This window comes from Bombina bombina, chromosome 1 (genome assembly GCF_027579735.1).
Source record: "Bombina bombina isolate aBomBom1 chromosome 1, aBomBom1.pri, whole genome shotgun sequence".
Taxonomy (NCBI): Eukaryota; Metazoa; Chordata; class Amphibia; order Anura; family Bombinatoridae; genus Bombina; species Bombina bombina.
In genome coordinates, this window is record NC_069499.1 from 936,144,504 (window position 1) to 936,167,065 (window position 22,562).

Here is a 22,562-nt window from a genome sequence, read left to right on the forward strand (position 1 = left end):
GCGGAAACACATTCCCTGAGACAGGTGGTCCTGAGACAACCACCAGAGAAGAGAATCTCTGGTCTCCTGGTCCAGATGCAGTTGAAGAGATAAATCTGCATAATCCCCATTCCACTGTTTGAGCATGCAGAGTTGCAGTGGTCTGAGGTGTAGGCGGGCAAAAGGAACTATGTCCATTGCCGCTACCATGAGTCCAATTACCTCCATACACTGAGCCACTGATGGCTGAGGAGTGGAATGAAGAGCTCGGCAAGTGGTTAAGAGTTTTGATTTTCTGACCTCCGTCAGAAATATTTTTATTTCTACCAAGTCTATCAGAGTCCCTAGGAAGGAAACTCTTGTGAGAGGGAAGAGAGAACTCTTTTTTATGTTTACCTTCCACCCGTGAGATCTCAGAAAAGCCAACACAATGTCCGTGTGAGACTTGGCTAGCTGGAAAGTCGACACCTGAACCGCCAAAAGGGACCCTAGCACCTTTGTGAAAATTCTCGGAGCCGTGGCCAACCCGAAGGGAAGGGCCACGAACTGGTAATGCCTGTCCAGAAAGGCGAATCTGAGGAATTGATGATGATCTCTGTGAATAGGAATGTGTAGATACACATCCTTTAAGTCCACGGTAGTCATATATTGACCCTCCTGGATCAACGGTAGAATAGTCCGAATAGTCTCCATCTTGAATGATGGTACTCTGAGGAATTTGTTTAGAATTTTGAGATCCAAGATTGGTCTGAAAGTTCCCTCTTTTTTGGGAACCACAAACAGGTCTGAGTAAAACCCTAGCCCTTGTTCCGCTTTTGGAACTGGGCGGATTATCTGATAGCCTGAGGAAACAGCCTGTGGTGGCTGAGAAACATGTTGCTGTTTTTAAAATAAAAGTTTTTAAATATACACTTGCTTTATCACAACTATTCTGCTCCTGTTTGGGGGCAGAGTGTGTGTGTGCTAGTTCTATCTTCCAAAGTGGTGATTTTCTGCATCCTGCAAATTGGATTCCACAGTCCACTGGGCGGCTGAGAGGTCCCAGTACTGCTGATATTGCACCTGGTGGTGCTTTGTTTCCTGTAAGTACAACCTTGAATCCTTTTTTATCTGGTGTACAAACGTTACTGGGCTATGTGTGTGCCTTTTTTGCCCTTATAGGCATCATAGGATAGGCCCTCGCCAAGGATCATCTCTATCTGGCTGGAGACACCAGTGAGCTGGACCACTGTTTGATGTTCCAGGCTGCCACAATAGCACCATTTGGGTGCGCTACGCTTGTGAGTATATTTCCTATCCTGCTGATGTTTTGTATCTGACTGCCGTGACGTTACTAGGCCATGTTGGCGCCTCTGTGCTTCTTTCTCTTATAGATCACGCCACACCAGGATGACCGTCCTATGACAGAGAGCTGCCTTCTTTCTTTTGGATTATTCTTTGTGTGGACATTTTTGTTATTTGATTATACTAATATCATCTGGGTCCACTTGTGAGCATATCATCTCTAATAATCTGATATAAGTGTGCTAGGTTTATTGTATATTCTCTTAATTATCTGTATATATCTGCTTACTGTTTGCTGCTTATTGTTAGCGCCCCCTAGGAGTGTGGTGTATGTTCTATATGCACCACCCTCCTTATATCTTTTGTTATATATATATATATATATATATATATATATGCAAGTATAGATATATACAGATAAATAGGGATATATATTTAAAAATACAAAAAACATTTTCTACTATTTGAAGAACACTGGATTGAAAAATATTTACATTAGGAACACAGCAAAACACATTATAAAATATTATAAAATATTACAATTGATTAAAAATGCTTTTTCAAGTTTAAAAGTATTTCAGTGGCTATCTGTATATACATGTGTATATATATTTGTTTATATGTGTATATATGTATGTACATACATAAATAAAATACATAAATACACATGTATATACAAATATATACGCTCATACATATATTTAGACACACACACATATATATATATATACTGTAGTCAAACACCTTGTCATATACCATATACCTTTTAACCTTTAGAAAAAATCATAATATTTTTATGATTATTTTTTATCAGCTAGTGTATATATGAGTGTAACACTTTATTTTAATGTATTTATGTTGTGTTTGGTGCACATTTGTTTTACCCCTTACACTATACACTAGGGGCCAATTTATTATATGCCGGACGGACATGATTTATTATATGCCGGGCGGACATGATTTATTATATGCCGGGCGGACATGATTTATTATATGCCGGGCGGACATGATTTATTATATGCCGGGCGGACATGATTTATTATATGCCGGGCGGACATGATTTATTATATGCCGGGCGGACATGATTTATTATATGCCGGGCGGACATGATTTATTATATGCCGGGCGGACATGATTTATTATATGCCGGGCGGACATGATTTATTATATGCCGGGCGGACATGATTTATTATATGCCGGGCGGACATGATTTATTATATGCCGGGCGGACATGATTTATTATATGCCGGGCGGGCATATGCTGTCGGCATTTAACATTACACAAGCATTTCTAGTGAAATGCTTGTGCAATGCCACCCCTTGCACATTCGCGGCCAATCACCCACTAGCAGGGGGTGTCAATCATCCCGACCTAAAAGGTGGCGACAAGTTACCGCTGCTTCTTAACTTATGTTTCCAGCGAGCTGGAAACTTCGGGGGTAGATTGCAGAATATGCTGCTTGTTAAATCTACCCCTAGGTCTTCACTTGTGCAAACCTGACGTGCGCTAATTTAGTTTGTACCACCTACAAACTTGTAATCTAGCCCATATTACATAAAAACACAAAAAATATAAAATAGAGGCTTCTTTCAGGCTTTTCAGTTGTGTTTTTCAAGGCGGCTTCTGCACACATAGATGGCCAAAACAAACGTAAAACATTTGATTAAATACTGATGATAATTGTTTAATGTGTTCTTTTTTTGTTTTGTTTTTACTTAAAGTGATGGTAAATCCTAGCGTTTGAGAACAAATAAAGGGGACTCTCAGTGATGAAGTATAAAATAACATGTTCCTTTATTTGTTTGAAGCGTTCGCTGCACTGAGCTGCTCACGCACTTCTTAGCAAATAGCTGTGTGGGCCAGCTGCTCCTGAGCTTTCCGAGATAAACCTTTCAACAAAGGATAACAAGAGAAGGAAGCAAATAAAATAATATAAGTAAATTGGAAAGTTGTTTAAAATTGTATGATCTGTCTAAATCATGAATGTCTAATAATGACTTTACTGGCCCTTTAAGTATAAAGCAGTAAAATACACTCCAGCCCGTTTTTCAAGGAATACTGTATATTGTCCTGAGGAATTCCTCTGATGTTAATCTTCTGCATAAGGATTGATTCTTCGCTCTCATATTATAAAGAACATCATACCTTAGGTCTGAGTTGGGTTTCCCTTCCCTTAGGTATCCGGATATTCTGCGGCTGCTCCCAGGATAGGGAAATTCTGATAGTTCCATTTGTTCACTGTATATACGAAGTGGACGTAGCTGTGTACGAAGGGGAAGCAACTTTTCTGAAAGGTAGGGGTAAATATACTGTTAATATTTAATTCTAGTAAAGAGTACTTCCCAAGAAATAAATAAAAAGCAGGTCCATATTCACATATACATGTAGAGGACAGTTTCTTATCTAAACCTTAATCCTGTTTGATTCAGTCAGACTAAGTCAATTTGATTGTTCTTCAAGCACAGAAATCAATAAATGTTGGGCTGTGGCCCCTAAACACAAGGGTTGAACATCTCTAGAATAGTCACATACACAAACATACATTTAATGGGTTACCCACATAACAAGAGAAAGCTGCAACACACACACAGCGCTCACCTGCCTGCCTCTTCAAGAAAGCTGACTTCCCTATTGATTCATGACCTTACCAGCCACTACATCCACAGATTTGTTTGAAGGACCACAGTACATGATAACACGTCTGCCTGAAGACTTCTCTTCTGTTTCCTCTGTCTCTTCCTTTTCCTCTTCCTCTTGGAGGTTTGCGTTCATTTTGTGGAACCAATAAACCACATGGACGCCAACCACAGTCTTACCAGTACCTAGGAAACAGAGAGGGAGTGTTAACCCAAACATGCAGCACTAAGAGTAAAAATCCTTCTATATAGCATCACAGCATTGAAAGCAAACATCCTCAAAGAAAAATGACCATTAGCCCAGAGAACTTAAGTTGTGCACTCACAAAATTCTCTCAATTCAGTCCAAATTCCTTCAATAAATCCAAAAACTGCTCATCAAAGTAAATTATTGTCCTCTCCTCTGCACAACTGGCTTAGAGCTCCCTCAGCTTAGAGTGTTCAAGTGATATCCAACATGAAACATACTGCTCACCCCATAGAACTCTATTATGTGAGGGATTTAGCCCATCGGCGCTATCCAACATGCAGATGTTAGCACGACCTAGACTATCGCTCAAGCAATAAAAAATTTATCTTTTTTCTTGTAATATAAGCAAAAAAATAGACGCACTACTGATTGTGCTCCAGTGATGTCAATGCACAATAACGCTGATATTTTTCCGCTCCATTTGTAATCTAGGCTAAAATGTTTACATACACCGGATCTAGAGAGATCATCTACACAACACAAAAAGCTAGGTACTATGCAAGCCACTACAGACAGTGACAGAGCCGCAGTATGGCAATAGACCTGACCATGTCAGTAGCCATGGGTCACTTATAGACAGTAGCCAGCTACACCACACACACTGTTCATCCACACAGCACAGAGAACACTCTTAACCAGGAACACCCTTTTTACAATAAAAGAGATTACTTAGTCATCCAGAACATACCCTATCAGCACCAAGTATGAAATCCCAAAACCAGTGTTTACCCAAACAATACTGAGATCTCTTACTCATAAATAAAACAACTCACACGTGCAAAATGGAGAGAGTGTGCACTCATTATTAAAGAACAGAGTTTTCCAGCAAAGAGTACTCAGTTATTGAGAGGTGGCTTACTCATATCCCACATCTGTATTCTGTTTGCACTTTCACAATATCCATTGTCACCTGTACAACTAAGATAGTGCTTACTCAAGAATATCACACTCCCTTGCCCTGCACTCACCAGGGGGGCCTTGTATTAAGGTGAAAGGTTGCGCCAGGGCTGTTTTCACAGCTTTCGTCTGACTTGGGTTCAGTTTTCCAAAGCCGGGGATATCAAAACAATTCTGAGATCTCAAACTTCTATTTGGAACTGTGAACAGAAAGCAACACATCCCTGTAACATTTGTAGGGTTGTCTTAGTGATTTGTTAAACTGCTAAATAACTTACATTGAATACCCTGCTTAAAGGGATAGAAAGGTCAAAATTGAAATGTGCAAGTAGAAACATTCTTGCAATATATTTCCATTAACAAAAATGCTTCTAGTAAAAGTTATTACTGTTTTCAGCTGTATATGCACATACTGTGTGAGGGCCCATGCATAAGTATTCAGGGGCGGAACTACCATTGGTGCAGCAGGTGCAGTGGCACCAGGACCCAAGTGCTGGGGGGACAAGGTGCTAGGGAGCACCTGAACCATTCATCTGATTGGTTGTGCATCCTGTCCCTCACAGAGACACGGGCTAATCAGATGGGCACTGTAATTCACCCATTTTCACTATTTGTTTTGGCCTCTGCCTGGGGGGTTAGGGCGACGCCCTGCCGAATCTCTAGCAAAAGGCCCAAATGAACCTTGGGGAATGAGGTTCGGCCCCCTTGAACCACCCAGGAGGAGGCAAAAATAGATGGTAAAGATGGAATGGACCAATCAGATCATACATAGGAGATAGGTGCTAATCCATGATCTGATTGGCCAGTGACAACCAAACAAATATGGGTTCTGGTTCTCGCTAGCACCTTCACTGGGGGGGCCTATAGCAGCCAGTCTATACATAGGCATGTGCAGAATGTGTACAATCCTTTTATTAGTGCAGGTTGCAGGTCTTATCTATCTACTCAAAATCATTATACAGAGCAGCATGTATATTATTACTATTGCTTACTAAGTTTTACCTTTGGGGGCCTCAAAAAAAGGTTGCACCAGGGCACCTCTGTTGAGTAGGTCAGCTACTGCCAGTATTAAAAAATGACACCCTATCAGAAAGTCAGCAGTGGCTTGTATGACATAAATTAAGTCTTCACAGACACAATACAAGATCTTTGAGTTTGGACTGGTGCACGGCCCTCACAGCATATGTGAAAAACAGTAATGACTTTTACTAGAAGTATTTTTGCTAATTACAAAAATGCTTCTATTTAAAACTGAAACCCATGCAATTCTGACCTTTCTGGGTCTTTAACCCTTTAATGGCCCTTGAATATTTAGAATGGTAACAAACTGATTTCATACAATACCTTCATCAGGTATTCGTTTTCCCACAATGATATTCTTGCAAAGTTCCGATGCTTTTAACAACTCGTGCAGTGCAATTTCCCTGCGTCTGAAAATGTTAAAGTGGCAGAAAATATGAAAACATTTTTTTCAGCACAGGAATATGTTGTTTTTTCTTAATTAAAGGGACAGTCAACACCAGAATTTTTGTTGTTTAAAAAGAAAGATAATCCCTTTATTACCCATTCCCCAGTTTTGCATATCAAACACAGTTATATAAATACACTTTTTACCTCTGTGATAACCTTGTATCGAAGCCTCTGCAAACTGCCCCCTAATTTCAGTTCTTTTGATAGACTTGCTTTTTAGCCAATCAGTGCTCACTCCAGGGTAACTTCATGTGCATGAACTCAATGTTATCTATATGAAACACATGAACTAATGCCCTCTAGTGGTCAAAATGGATTCAGATTAGAGGCAGTCTTCAAAGTCTAAGAAATTAGCATATGAACCTTCTAGAATTAGCTTTCAACTAAGAATACCAAGGAAACAAAGCAAAATTGGTGATAAAAGTAAATTTGAAAGTTGTTTAAAATTACATACCCTATTTAAATCATGAAAGTTTTTTTTGGATTCGACTGTCCTTTTAAAGAGAAAAGCAATACATTTAAAAAGCCCATATAGGTACAACAATGTAAAAACACCACTTTAATGTCCTTTAAAAATTATGTGAAAGTCAAAATTAAACTTTCATGATTCAGATAGAGCAGCAATTTTAAGAGAATCTTGAATTTACTTTTATAATCAAATTTAGTTTGTTCTATTAGTATCCTTTGTTGAAAAGCATACAAAAGTAGGCTCAGGGGCAGCAATGCAATACAGGGAGCTAGCTGGTTATTAGTGGCTACGGACATATGCCTCTTGTCAATGGCTCACACAGGGGACAAGATTACATATATGGCGTAGTTTTCGGTGCAACTTCTGAAACTCATGCCGCCCGCCCGTAAGTTCACCTCGCACATCGGGTGAATCACATATACTCTGCCGGCAGATCATATACTTTTGTCGGATATACCGGCGAGGTACAGAAATGTGCCGAAATACACATTTCTGGAGACACAGTGACTTACGGCCTGTAAAAAGTCTAACCCGCCTCCAAAAAATTAACCTGACACGTCAAAACTCCTATATCTGACATCCCCCCCCACATCAGAACTACTAATAAAATGTATTAACCTCTAAACCTCCATCCCCCCACATCGCAATTAATAATAAAATGTATTAACCTCTGAACCGCCATCCCCCACAACGCAATCTACCTATTTAAACTATTAACCCCTACATCGCAAAATATGTAATAAATGTATTAAACCCCTTATCCACCATCCACCCACATTGTAAACTACCTAATAAATGTATTAACCACTAATCTGCCATCCCCCCACAACGCAAAATTCCTATCAACACTATTAACCCCTAAACTGCCATTCCCCAACGCAAACTACCTATTAAAACTATTAACCCCTAATCTGCCAACCCCCCCACAACGCAATCTTCTTCAGGGCAATGCCCTACAAAAGCCCTTTTAAGGGCTATTATTAGTTTAGTGTTATATTAGGGGTGTTTTAATTTTGGTGTGGCTTTTTTGTTTTTTGTTTTTTTTTTCCAAATGATTTTTATTTATTTTCAAACTTATAGAAGTAACAATGAGGGACACGCAGGTCCCAAACACAAACATCAATGGCATACAGGAGTATATGGTTACAAATAGAGCCAGGGGTCCCAAAGATGAGAAACAATACAATATTAATAAGATTAGATGGACTCCCCTGGTGGAGAGATGACATCTCACATTAGTCTGAGGACAAATGGGATATCTGAAAAGGAACCTATATAACACAACACATGTCTTGGAATCAGAACAAAGTCTAGGGAAGGGGGAGGGGGAAGGAGGGGGGGGAGCATAGAAGAGGAGAGGGAAAAAATGGGGAAAGATGGTAGATAGATCAAGAAGAGTCAGGCTGTAGGCTTTAGGACATGACAGGAGGGCTCCAGGAAGTATCAAACTTGTCTTTCCAATCGGCCCAAGCAAGTTCGAATATATCCAGTTTGTTTAAGTCAAAATATATAGTCTTTTCCATGGTGTATAAGAAGGCCATGGTTTTCTCAATCTCGTTCCATGAAGGGGGTTTTTCTTTTTTCCAGGACCTAGCCAGATTAGTCTTAATAGAGGCCAATAAGTAGGTACTGAAGATAGCTTGATGCTTAGGTAGATCCTGTAAGCCCAGGTGGAGCAAAGCAGTAGTCGGGCCAGGCGGAATTCTGATTCCAAAATCAGTAAGGGCGCGGAAACCTTGAGACCATAAGAAAGTAATTTTAGGGCATTCCCACCAAATGTGGAGCATGGTGCCCTGCAAACCACAGTTCCTCCAGCAAAGAGGCGACACACCTGGGTACATCCTTGCTAGGCGTGTGGGAACCAGGTACCAGTGAGAAATCACCTTGTAATAAGTTTCGAACATAGTGATGCAATGGAGGGTTTTTTTCGTCAAAAGGATGGCCCTTTGCCAGGCGTCTACCGAGATTTGAGAATGCAATAAAGCATCCCAGATCTGCAAGTGCGGGGCAATTTCAGGCGGGACAGTGCCATCAAGAGTCCCGTAATGGAACGATAATGGCCGGATAAGTCTGTGACCCGTCTTCCAGACAGACTCCCACGGGGTGGACTGACGAGAGGTGGTGGGGAGAAAACCCCAACTTCTCAGGAGACTTTTAATCCTGATAGTTTCAAAAAAGAGGACCGGAGGAATATCCCCAGGGGAGCCCAGGAGAGTTGGGTCTATAAAGCCATCGGGCTGTGATGCGGACCAGAAGTCCGAGACCCGCCGAATCCCTAGTCTGGCCCATATATTCGGGTGAGTATCCGCCAACCCAGAGAGCAGACCAGCCACCGAAGTGATAGGGGAAGGGTGGGGGGCAATTAGTTGGCGATGCCGGATCTTGTCCCAGACCTGAAGGCATTCTGTGATGACTAGATTGCTGATACCAAAAATTCTGCGACTGTGCGGAGGAGTCCAAATAATATCCTTGAGCAGGACATTATGGGGTAAAGAGGCCTGTTCAATCTCGCGCCATTTATCACGGGACTGAAGAACTCCCCACTGGGAGATGTGGGTAAGCATGGCCCCCTCGTAGTATTTTACCACAGAAGGGGAAGCCAGGCCTCCTAGATGTATAGGAAATTTCAGATTTTTTTGAGCTATCCTGGGGGTCAAGCCCTTCCAAATAAACTTTGTTATTTCACTCTGGAACTGTAGCAAGAGTGGCATAGGGACTCTGATGGGAAGGCACCTAAACAAGTAGGTGAGCTTAGGGAGGAAAGACATTTTAATAGAGGCTATACGCCCCATCCATGAGATGGACTTGTGATCCCAAGCATTTTTTAAGGATCTCAGTTCTGTCAGCAAGGGGATGTAATTATCCTTGACCATTTTTGAGGCATTGTTAGATATTCTAACCCCCAGATGTGTGACCTGCTCCTGTGACCATTTGAAGTTATACCTTTTCTTTAAACTGTTAATGTAATTGTGGGGGTATCCCCACCAATATATCTCTGTCTTTTGAGTGTTCAATTTATAAAATGAGAGGTCACCAAAGGTCTTCAGAACATCCAACAGTCTGGGGACAGCTCTACCGGGGTCCGCAGTGAAGATTGTGATATCATCTGCGAATAGTGCAATTTTTTGCAGAGTGCCTGAGAGCATTATCCCTGGAAGGGACGCATCGTCACGGATATGGGCAGCCAAGGGCTCGATCGCAAGGGCAAACAACAGCGGAGACAGGGGGCACCCCTGTCTAGTACCATTGGAGATGTTGAAAGGGTCAGACTGAAAGCCAAGACCCCTAACAGCAGCCGACGGGGCAGAATATAGCGCCTGGATAGCCCTGCATGTGGACTGAGGGAAGTTAAAGGTTTTGAGGGTTTCCCACAAGTAGGACCAGCGGATGCGGTCAAAAGCCTTCTCGGCATCCAAAGAGATAACCGAGAAAGGCTTCTGCATTCTGGTAGATTCACACACAATATTAACAAGACGCCTAGTATTGTCCGGCCCCTCGCGCCTGTGAATGAACCCTACTTGATCCGGACCTATAAGGTGCGGAAGAAGCCTGCTGATACGGTTGGCAAGAATTTTAGAGTAAACCTTCACGTCCACGTTAATTAAAGAAATTGGCCTGTAGCTTGCACAGGACGAAGGGTCCTTATCTGGTTTTGGCAGAGTGACTATGGCTGCTTTTAAGAATTCCTCCTTCAAGGAACCTTCATCACTTGCTAAGGTAAAGAACCTCTGCAAGTAGGGGGATAGTTCATTGACAAATACCTTATAAAACTGGGCAGAAAAGCCGTCAGGCCCTGGAGCCTTGAAGGGTTTTAGATTTTTTATCGTTAGCTTAATCTCCGCCAAAGAGAAAGGGGCTGTGAGAGAGTCTTGTTGCTCTGTAGTAAGAGTGGGGAGGTTAGCGGAGGCCAGGAAGTCTCTGATATCCTGGCTAGTAGTTGGGGTGAGAGTCTCCGAATTTTCGATATTGTAAAGTTTGGAGTAAAAGTCAGCAAAACATTCTCCAATCTGAGAGGGCCTCTTATGCAACTTGCCATTATAATTGATCTGGGAAATGCGGGAGTTACTATGCTTATGCCTGAGCCTATTAGCAAGCATAGTGTCAGGTCTATTACCTTTGTAATAGTATAACTGTTTTAGTTTGCTGAGATTAGTTTGTGTGCGGCGGAGCTCTAGGAGGTTGATATGCTCCTTAACTGTAGCAATCTGCGCTGCTACATCGAGGCTAATGGAAGCGCGATTTAGGGATTCCAAGGATCTGAGTTTTGCGTGTGCCTGCGCAAGGGTAAGGCCCGCTCGCTTTCTCAGTGCTCCTTGTTTGCGAATGATAAGGCCCCTGATAGTTGCTTTGATCGCGCCCCAGAGAATATCGTCTGAGGTCTGGCCGTTGTCATTACAAACTAACAGTTCAGTCAGGTCCCGTCTTAATTCCTCTCTGAACGGGATGTCGGCCAAAATGTGCCTAGGGAGGCACCAATTGGATTTACTAGGCATTCTATCTGAGGGGAACAGCCCTGCCGTTACAAGGTCATGATCTGACCAGGAACAGAGGGGGATACTGGAGCAGGAGACCGAGTCCAAAGACCCAGCCTGACAAAAGATGTAGTCCAGCCGGGAGTAAGTTTTATGGGGGATAGAGAAATGAGTAAAGTCCCTATCGTTGGGATGTAAACTTCTCCAAATGTCGAAGTATCCAAATTGTGACATTACTGCCCTAAATTGGGCAGAGACATATGTCTCTTGTGAAGGTTTACTGCCAGCTTGAAGCTGTTTGCGGTCGAGAGTTGGCTCCCATGTCATGTTGAAGTCTCCCGCGATCAAGACCCTCCCTTGCTTGATCGTATCAAGCGTCTGCAAAATAGTACGGAGAGATGCAGGCTGCCGGGAGTTGGGGAGATAAACGGAGACCAATGTATGAAGAACATGGTCCAGTTTACAAACCAGAATTGTATATCTGGCTTGAGGGTCAGTAAGTGCGTAAATTTGCTCGTAGGCGATCCTGTTGTGAAGCAGGATGGCCGTCCCTCTAGCTTTTTTGGAGAAGGGTGAGTGTTCCAGGACTTTATAGGAACGGGAGTGAAAATATTGAGTGGCGCCCGACTGCCAGTGAGTCTCCTGCAGGAAGACTACGTCAGGATTGTGAAATTTAAGTTCACGAGACAAAAGACTCCTTTTAAAGGGGGAGTTAAGCCCCCTGACATTATGTGTGAGCACCTTTAAAGAGTGCACCATCTCACGGCCGTGGCCTGGGGACAGGAGATAGAATGGAAAACGAAAAGAGGGGGTTAGGGGGGGAAATTAGGATAAGAAGTCAGTTCAGAGGTGTTGTGATAGGAAATGAGGTGAAAATAGTTCACCTATGTGGAACCCTGGCGTGGGCTACCTATGTGGGGGGGGAGCTAGGAATAGGAACAGAGAGAGAGCCGAAACTATCGGCCCCCCTCTGTGCACACGGGAAGGATACAAAGAAATCTATAAACATAAATTAAACCTGTGAAACCAGCAATGGAAATGTACATACAACCATAGCAAACCTGAGTAAAGTACGAAGCATCCAGACTAGGTAAGTATAAAATCAGTCATAGCATGTTGAGAAAAAATAAATTCTTGTGCTATCTAAAGGGTGGAGGTAATACTATGCCTATTCATTTAGAGATGAATGACCTGTGCTGGGTTGACCACATATAGAATTAGAAAGCATGCATAAACACTGGTAATGCAAACATGCACATGAAATACAAGAAGGAAAAAATAATAATATTAACTGTAACTTTAGACCCAACGTGGGCCGACCTATGCTGGGTTGATCCCATATAGTATTAGAAGACATATATAAACACTGGTAATGCAAATATGCACATAAAGTAGGACCCTCCATAAAGAATGGGCCCTATGTTAGGTCATGATGACAGGTTAATGCTGTTGTTGACCAATGGTGCCATACATTCAAGAGGAGGGGTCTTGAGGACCCAGAGAGTCCTGTGTCTGCTGCGTTTTTTGCCTTTTGGAGCGCTGATCCTTAGCAGTCCATTCTGGGGCAGTAGCCCTCAATTTTGCCTTAATGGGAATGGGTTCCGTTGTGTCTCCTTTGGTAAGACCCCACTGTGCCAGCAATACAGTGCCCTGGGCCAGTGAAGAAATTATGTGGGTTTGATTGTCCCTTGTAATTAACAACTTGGACGGGTATCCCCATCTGTATCTGATGCCAGCTTTTCTGAGAGCCAGTGTGACTGGTTGGTACTGCCTTCTGAATTGTAGGGTGTGAGCCGACAAGTCGGGGAGAAGCTGGATGGTTTGGAACTTTTCCGGCAACTGAGGCTTACGGGAGGCGGCCTGCATCAGCTTGTCTCTAAAGAGGAAACTGTGAAAACATGCTATAACGTCTCTTGGCTTTTCTTGCGAGACGGACCTGGGGCGTAGAGCTCTGTGAACTCTTTCAATAGTGGAAGTTAGGCCCTCCATAGGACCCAACAGGCTACCAAAGAGCTCTTGGAGAAAACCCTGTAAGTCTGTTGGTGTAATGTCTTCCGGTATACCCCGAAATCTTATATTATTTCTGCGGGCCCTATCCTCAACATCCGCCAGTTTAAACTCGAGCTGACTCAGCTGGTCAGCCAAAGATTCAGAGTAGGCCAAGAGGTTGGATTGATCCGTAACGATATCATCCTGCCGCCTTTCCAGAGAGTCCACCCTTTCACCTATTTCCGAAATGTCTTTTTTGAGCTCGGCGTGATTTTTTTGAATTTCTTTGGTGATGGAGCGAGTTTGGTTAATGAGCATCTTCTGAAGGGTATCCTCAGTAATGAAGTGCTGAGACCTGGGGTTTGACAGAGCATCATGCTGAGAACCATCTCCCAGAGATTCCGACCCACTCAGGCCATCATTGGAGTCATCTTCCAGCTCCTTGCGTGGTAGAGAGAAGTGATCTATCACCGTTTTTTTCACCGAACCAGGTGTTTTAGTGGTTCGTCTGATCGTATGAGGCATTTTGAGATTGTGGCAAAAGGAGAATCCGTGAGGCAAAAGCGGACACAGGGCAGGTAAATTAGTAGTGGCACCAGAGGTTAGATTCACAGGGGGTTACAAAAATAAGGACATGAGCAAGTAATCACATTAGACAGTACACAGAGAGGGGCCCAGACGGCCTCCCCGACCCCTACCCCTCCATGACGGCCACCCTACTAGGGATTAAATGACCACAGGTCCAGTTTGCAAAAAAGGATAGGCCGCCACCGGGGGGCGAGGGCCGGCGAGACCCCCCAGACACAGGTCAAAGGCAAATTCACTCCAAAATTTATGGGTAAAATTGTGGTAAGTCCCCTTCTGGCCCGGGAATAGGGGGTACGACCTTACGGAAGGGAAAAGGGGAGAGGGAAGTGACCAGCCCAGACAAGCAGGGCCGGAAAGGGGGGGCCAGTTGGGGTTCACCTATTAAATGAAAACCAATACAATGCAATACAATAATGGCCAGAGTGGGCCTCAGCAAATATTCTGGTGTTTCTCTTGAATCACGTGTGTGAGAAATGGGGCGAGTTACAGTCTGTGCTAATGAAGGTGCAGTGTGGTGTAGCCTAAGTGTGCGTGAGGAGTGTGTGTCAGTATATTGGAGGTGAGAGAGGTAAGTTCTATGTGAATGTGTAGTAAAGGAGAGTGTTCTAGTTCTAGGCTGGCTTAGATGTGTTTGGCCAGGGGTATGTTGTGCTGGCATGATAGGTAAACCTGAAAGTTAGTCAGTATGTTATACAAATCCTGATAGGTATCTTGGTGTCTAGAAAGGGCAAAGGTAATTAGTATAACTATCTCATATGTTCAGTATTCATAAACCAAAGAGCGGCACACACCAGTAACAACTCAGTAAAAATAAATACACTCCACTCTGTTTACAACAGAGAACATTTGGCTGACGCAGCAGCTAAATAGAAAACAAAGGGTAAAGCACTTAGTGTCCTAAGTCATTACTCAGAGCATGGGATTGAGGTATTTAAGGCTAATTCGTAATGGAACAAATCTGCAGAAAAGATTATTAATGAGCCTGTATGATTAAAGACCACAGAAGGGGTCAGACGGGGCTCCTGGTATATGGTAGGGTCCGGTTCTGACTTATAGTGAGTGTTTCAAGATCCCAAGAAGATGGAGAGCCCAGCTTATCTCTATCATACACCTAGACCTGTGGGCAGATGGGGGTAGTAGCTGTGACAGTCTCTGGGACACAGATAGGCTATAGTCCGGTTTATTGCAGGGTTAACAATGCTGGGATATGTACTGAGGAATGTTAAGGCTAGATCTATTTTTCTCCTCAGGCTAGATGCTTGTGCAAAGGAGGCTACCTAAAGACTCCGTTATGAAATAGCAGCGGATTATATGGGCCCTGCAGATATATGAAGAGGCCTTCTGGATTCCCAATGTTATATCTGTCCTGGTATTGTGAGGCCTCAGAGATAATGGGGGGAGACCAAATATGTAGGTGGCCCACACAGATAAACCCCAAGCAGGTTGTACCCTTAGTATGTCAGACTTGCCCTCCTTATCTTACCCCACCTCAGGCCGGATGTAGAGGCCTCCGCTACGGATGTGTAGGTCGTGGTTCTTGTGCCTCGTCAGTCGGAGAGAAATCAAGAGGCAGCTTCGGCTTGGTCAGGGGGCTGCAATCAGGCAAAAGCCGCAGGCGGCAGCGCTCACCGGACTTCCTCCTCTCTCAAAACAAGGCCGCACCGCTCCGCGATAGGAGGGCCTCCAGCAAGATGGCCGAACTTCGCGCCAAAAGTGTGAGAGGTGCGTGAGGACTCGGGAACGCCGGGAGGGAAGGTAGGAGTCCGCTTGCTGCAGTCTGTGCTGGGTCCTGTGGCTGCTCGGCGTGGCAAACTATGTGACCATAGACGATGCTTCAGCGGGGAGGTGGGACACAGGCGGAGTGGGGTTGGAGGATGTGGGGACGAAGACCCCGGACGAATATGCAGGAGGCAAACCAACCTCTTAGCTTGTAGAAAGGCAGTAATCTTCTGCTCCGGAGCGGATCCCCGACCCTCCGGAGCACTGGCAGGGCCTTATAGAAATGCCGAGTGACGGCCAAGCGACAGCCGAGTCTATACAGGCGTCCGGGGTCAAAAAAATAGTTGCAAAACTCCCCTCTCTTGGTCTATCAGTGAAGGGTCACTGCCCCAGCAGGGTGTCCAGTAAAATTACCCCAAAATGTAGGCAGTTAGTACGCTTAAAATGCACTTTTATATCCAAAGTGTCAGGAGCTTCCCTTCTGCACGTCTGCTCTTGATGGCGGTTAGCTCCGCCCCCCCGGCTTTTTTGTTTTTATAGAGGTATTAGATTAGGTTAACATTTTTTTTATTTTGGATAATTTCATTAATTGTTTTAGGTAATCTTAGATTTTTTTTATTTTTTGTAATATTAGATTTTTTTATTTTAATTTAATCTTAGTTTTTTTTTATGTAATGTTAGGATTTTTTGTTTTAATGTTAAGTTAGGATTTTTTTATTTTGAATTAATTTTTAAGGTAGTCTTTCTTTTATTTTATGTAAGTGTAGTTAATTGGGGTTAATTTAGGGGGTGTTAGGTTAGTGGGCTTACTGATTAGATTAATACTTTGCTTTGTGGGGGTATGGCGGTTTAGGGGTTAATAGTGTAAATAGGTAGTTTGCGATGTGGGGGGTTGGTGGTTTAGGGTTTAATAGCGTTAATAGGTAGATTGCGTTGTGGGGGATTGGCGGATTAGGGGTTAATAGTTAATTAGGTAGTTTGCGTTGTGGGGGTTGGCAGTTTAGGGGTTAATAGTGTTAATAGGTAGTTAGTTTGCGATGTGGGTGGATGGCGGATTAGGGGTAAATAGTGTAATGAGATACTTTGCGTTATGGGTGGGTGGCGGATTAGGGGTCAATAGCTTTAATAGATACTTTGCGATTAGGGGGTTGGCGGATTAGGGGTTAATACATTTTATTAGTTATTGCGGTGTTAGGTGTTTGTTAATACTTCTAGGGAGTTACGGTGCTCATATACTCAGCGCAAGGCTTGCTGCGTCTGCTTATGTAAAATTTCTCCATTTTCGCCACGTAAGTCCTTGCGCTGAATAGGTGATACCGACTTGCAACGCCAGTTCTATGTTAGTTAAAGGGACTAAAAACAGCGGCCAACGGGTAAAATATACGTGCCACATTTGTATGCTGCGCCATATATGTGATCGCTAAATCTGTCTAAAAATAGCTGACGCCAGATTTTGCATAGCCGCATATGTGCCACATATCAAGCCCCATGTGTTCAGCTAGGTCCCAGTGGTGCATTTCTTCAGGGGATAAACACATAGTTATATGCAAACAATAGTGTAATAATGAGATACAGTGACACATTTAAAAGGTGACACTAGGATATTGTAACAGCATAAAATGTAAAAATGTTTAGAGACAGCCAGTCAAGTTACTGAATAAACCCCTAAATGCTATTGTTGTACTTCTATGCTTCCACCGAACCTTTCCATGATACTGATTGAAACTTTGCTGGTAATTACTGAGCACCTTCATTCTAATTTAAACCCCTCTCTACCACCTGACTATGTCCCTTTGTGCTACTGAGCTGCTCCCTTTTAAAGGGACAGTCAAGTCAAAATTAAACTTTCATGATTCAGATAGGGCATGCAATTTTAAACAACTTTCCAATTTACTGTTATCATCAAATTTGCTTTATTCTTTTGGTATTTTTATACACCAGTGGAGTTACCTAGGAGTCATCACTGATGGGCTAAAATACATGTCTGTCAAAAGAACTGAGAAAACAGAATTTATGTTTACCTGATAAATTACTTTCTCCAACGGTGTGTCCGGTCCACGGCGTCATCCTTACTTGTGGGATATTCTCTTCCCCAACAGGAAATGGCAAAGAGCCCAGCAAAGCTGGTCACATGATCCCTCCTAGGCTCCGCCTACCCCAGTCATTCGACCGACGTTAAGGAGGAATATTTGCATAGGAGAAACCATATGATACCGTGGTGACTGTAGTTAAAGAAAATAAATTATCAGACCTGATTAAAAAACCAGGGCGGGCCGTGGACCGGACACACCGTTGGAGAAAGTAATTTATCAGGTAAACATAAATTCTGTTTTCTCCAACATTGGTGTGTCCGGTCCACGGCGTCATCCTTACTTGTGGGAACCAATACCAAAGCTTTAGGACACGGATGAAGGGAGGGAGCAAATCAGGTCACCTAAATGGAAGGCACCACGGCTTGCAAAACCTTTCTCCCAAAAACAGCCTCAGAAGAAGCAAAAGTATCAAACTTGTAAAATTTGGTAAAAGTGTGCAGTGAAGACCAAGTCGCTGCCCTACATATCTGATCAACAGAAGCCTCGTTCTTGAAGGCCCATGTGGAAGCCACAGCCCTAGTGGAATGAGCTGTGATTCTTTCAGGAGGCTGCCGTCCGGCAGTCTCGTAAGCCAATCTGATGATGCTTTTAATCCAAAAAGAGAGAGAGGTAGAAGTTGCTTTTTGACCTCTCCTTTTACCAGAATAAACAACAAACAAGGAAGATGTTTGTCTAAAATCCTTTGTAGCATCTAAATAGAATTTTAGAGCGCGAACAACATCCAAATTGTGCAACAAGCGTTCCTTCTTCGAAACTGGTTTCGGACACAAAGAAGGCACGACTATCTCCTGGTTAATGTTTTTGTTAGAAACAACTTTTGGAAGAAAACCAGGTTTAGTACGTAAAACCACCTTATCTGCATGGAACACCAGATAAGGAGGAGAACACTGCAGAGCAGATAATTCTGAAACTCTTCTGGCAGAAGAAATTGCAACCAAAAACAAAACTTTCCAAGATAATAACTTAATATCAACGGAATGTAAGGGTTCAAACGGAACCCCCTGAAGAACTGAAAGAACTAAGTTGAGACTCCAAGGAGGAGTCAAAGGTTTGTAAACAGGCTTGATTCTAACCAGAGCCTGAACAAAGGCTTGAACATCTGGCACAGCTGCCAGCTTTTTGTGGAGTAACACAGACAAGGCAGAAATCTGTCCCTTCAAGGAACTTGCAGATAATCCTTTCTCCAATCCTTCTTGAAGAAAGGATAGAATCTTAGGAATCTTTACCTTGTCCCAAGGGAATCCTTTAGATTCACACCAACAGATATATTTTTTCCATATTTTGTGGTAAATTTTTCTAGTTACAGGCTTTCTGGCCTGAACAAGAGTATCAATAACAGAATCCGAGAACCCTCGTTTTGATAAGATCAAGCGTTCAATCTCCAAGCAGTCAGCTGGAGTGAGATCAGATTCGGATGTTCGAACGGACCTTGAACAAGAAGGTCTCGTCTCAAAGGTAGCTTCCATGGTGGAGCCGATGACATATTCACCAGATCTGCATACCAAGTCCTGCGTGGCCACGCAGGAGCTATCAAGATCACCGACGCCCTCTCCTGATGGATCCTGGCTACCAGCCTGGGGATGAGAGGAAACGGCGGGAATACATAAGCTAGTTTGAAGGTCCAAGGTGCTACTAGTGCATCTACTAGAGTCGCCTTGGGATCCCTGGATCTGGACCCGTAGCAAGGAACCTTGAAGTTCTGACGAGAGGCCATCAGATCCATGTCTGGAATGCCCCACAGTTGAGTAATTTGGGCAAAGATTTCCGGATGGAGTTCCCACTCCCCCGGATGTAATGTCTGACGACTCAGAAAATCCGCTTCCCAATTTTCCACTCCTGGGATGTGGATTGCAGACAGGTGGCAGGAGTGAGTCTCCGCCCATTGAATGATTTTGGTCACTTCTTCCATCGCCAGGGAACTCCTTGTTCCCCCCTGATGGTTGATGTACGCAACAGTCGTCATGTTGTCTGATTGAAACCGTATGAACTTGGCCTTTGCTAGCTGAGGCCAAGCCTTGAGAGCATTGAATATCGCTCTCAGTTCCAGAATATTTATCGGTAGAAGAGATTCTTCCCGAGACCAAAGACCCTGAGCTTTCAGGGATCCCCAGACCGCGCCCCAGCCCATCAGACTGGCGTCGGTCGTGACAATGACCCACTCTGGTCTGCGGAAGGTCATCCCTTGTGACAGGTTGTCCAGGGACAGCCACCAACGGAGTGAGTCTCTGGTCCTCTGATTTACTTGTATCTTCGGAGACAAGTCTGTATAGTCCCCATTCCACTGACTGAGCATGCACAGTTGTAATGGTCTTAGATGAATGCGCGCAAAAGGAACTATGTCCATTGCCGCTACCATCAAACCTATTACTTCCATGCACTGCGCTATGGAAGGAAGAGGAACGGAATGAAGTGTTTGACAAGAGTTTAGAAGTTTTGTTTTTCTGGCCTCTGTCAGAAAAATCCTCATTTCTAAGGAGTCTATTATTGTTCCCAAGAAGGGAACCCTTGTCGACGGAGATAGAGAACTCTTTTCCACGTTCACTTTCCATCCGTGAGATCTGAGAAAGGCCAGGACTATGTCCGTGTGAGCCTTTGCTTGAGGAAGGGACGACGCTTGAATCAGAATGTCGTCCAAGTAAGGTACTACTGCAATGCCCCTTGGTCTTAGCACCGCTAGAAGGGACCCTAGTACCTTTGTGAAAATCCTTGGAGCAGTGGCTAATCCGAAAGGAAGCGCCACGAACTGGTAATGCTTGTCCAGGAATGCGAACCTTAGGAACCGATGATGTTCCTTGTGGATAGGAATATGTAGATACGCATCCTTTAAATCCACCGTGGTCATGAATTGACCTTCCTGGATGGAAGGAAGAATTGTTCGAATGGTTTCCATTTTGAACGATGGAACCTTGAGAAACTTGTTTAAGAACTTGAGATCTAAGATTGGTCTGAACGTTCCCTCTTTTTTGGGAACTATGAACAGATTGGAGTAGAACCCCATCCCTTGTTCTCCTAATGGAACAGGATGAATCACTCCCATTTTTAACAGGTCTTCTACACAATGTAAGAATGCCTGTCTTTTTATGTGGTCTGAAGACAATTGAGACCTGTGGAACCTCCCCCTTGGGGGAAGCCCCTTGAATTCCAGAAGATAACCTTGGGAGACTATTTCTAGTGCCCAAGGATCCAGAACATCTCTTGCCCAAGCCTGAGCGAAGAGAGAGAGTCTTCCCCCCACCAGATCCGGTCCCGGATCGGGGGCCAACATTTCATGCTGTCTTGGTAGCAGTGGCAGGTTTCTTGGCCTGCTTTCCCTTGTTCCAGCCTTGCATTGGTCTCCAGGCTGGCTTGGCTTGAGAAGTATTACCCTCTTGCTTAGAGGACGTAGCACTTGGGGCTGGTCCGTTTCTACGAAAGGGACGAAAATTAGGTTTATTTTTGGCCTTAAAAGACCTATCCTGAGGAAGGGCGTGGCCCTTACCCCCAGTGATATCAGAGATAATCTCTTTCAAGTCAGGGCCAAACAGCGTTTTCCCCTTGAAAGGAATGTTAAGGAGTTTGTTCTTGGAAGACGCATCAGCTGACCAAGATTTCAACCAAAGCGCTCTGCGCGCCACAATAGCAAACCCAGAATTCTTCGCCGCTAACCTAGCCAATTGCAAAGTGGCGTCTAGGGTGAAAGAATTAGCCAATTTGAGAGCACGGATTCTGTCCATAATCTCCTCATAAGGAGGAGAATCACTATCGATCGCCTTTACTAGCTCATCGAACCAGAAACACGCGGCTGTAGTGACAGGGACAATGCATGAAATTGGTTGTAGAAGGTAACCTTGCTGAACAAACATCTTTTTAAGCAAACCTTCTAATTTTTTATCCATAGGATCTTTGAAAGCACAACTATCTTCTATGGGTATAGTGGTGCGTTTGTTTAAAGTAGAAACCGCTCCCTCGACCTTGGGGACTGTCTGCCATAAGTCCTTTCTGGGGTCGACCATAGGAAACAATTTTTTAAATATGGGGGGAGGGACGAAAGGTATACCGGGCCTTTCCCATTCTTTATTTACAATGTCCGCCACCCGCTTGGGTATAGGAAAAGCTTCTGGGAGCCCCGGGACCTCTAGGAACTTGTCCATTTTACATAGTTTCTCTGGGATGATCAAATTCTCACAATCATCCAGAGTGGATAATACCTCCTTAAGCAGAGCGCGGAGATGTTCCAACTTAAATTTGAATGTAATCACATCGGGTTCAGCTTGTTGAGAAATTTTCCCTGAATCTGAAATTTCTCCCTCAGACAAAACCTCCCTGGCCCCCTCAGACTGGTGTAGGGGCATTTCAGAACCATTATCATCAGCGTCCTCATGCTCTTCAGTATCTAAAACAGAGCAGTCGCGCTTACGCTGATAAGTGGGCATTTTGGCTAAAATGTTTTTGATAGAATTATCCATAACAGCCGTTAATTGTTGCATAGTAAGGAGGATTGGCGCGCTAGATGTACTAGGGGCCTCCTGAGTGGGCAAGACTCGTGTAGACGAAGGAGGGAATGATGCAGTACCATGCTTACTCCCCTCACTTGAGGAATCATCTTGGGCATCATTTTCAGTGTCACATAAATCACATTTATTTAAATGAGAAGGAACCTTGGCTTCCCCACATTCAGAACACAGTCTATCTGGTAGTTCAGACATGTTAAACAGGCATAAACTTGATAACAAAGT

General features: G+C 43.7%; 1 protein-coding gene across 1 annotated transcript in view; it reads right to left on the reverse strand.

Moving 5' to 3' along the window:
* HELZ2 (helicase with zinc finger 2) overlaps window positions 1-22,562 on the reverse strand; it is a 463,733-nt gene that overhangs the window by 197,439 nt on the left and 243,732 nt on the right. The window contains exons 10-13 of the mRNA XM_053715946.1: window positions 6,392-6,477; window positions 5,119-5,247; window positions 3,913-4,086; window positions 3,410-3,551 (exon numbers count right to left, since the gene is read on the reverse strand). Of these exons, the coding sequence (XP_053571921.1) occupies window positions 3,410-3,551; window positions 3,913-4,086; window positions 5,119-5,247; window positions 6,392-6,477 (531 nt within the window). The remainder of the gene's footprint in view (window positions 1-3,409; window positions 3,552-3,912; window positions 4,087-5,118; window positions 5,248-6,391; window positions 6,478-22,562) is intronic.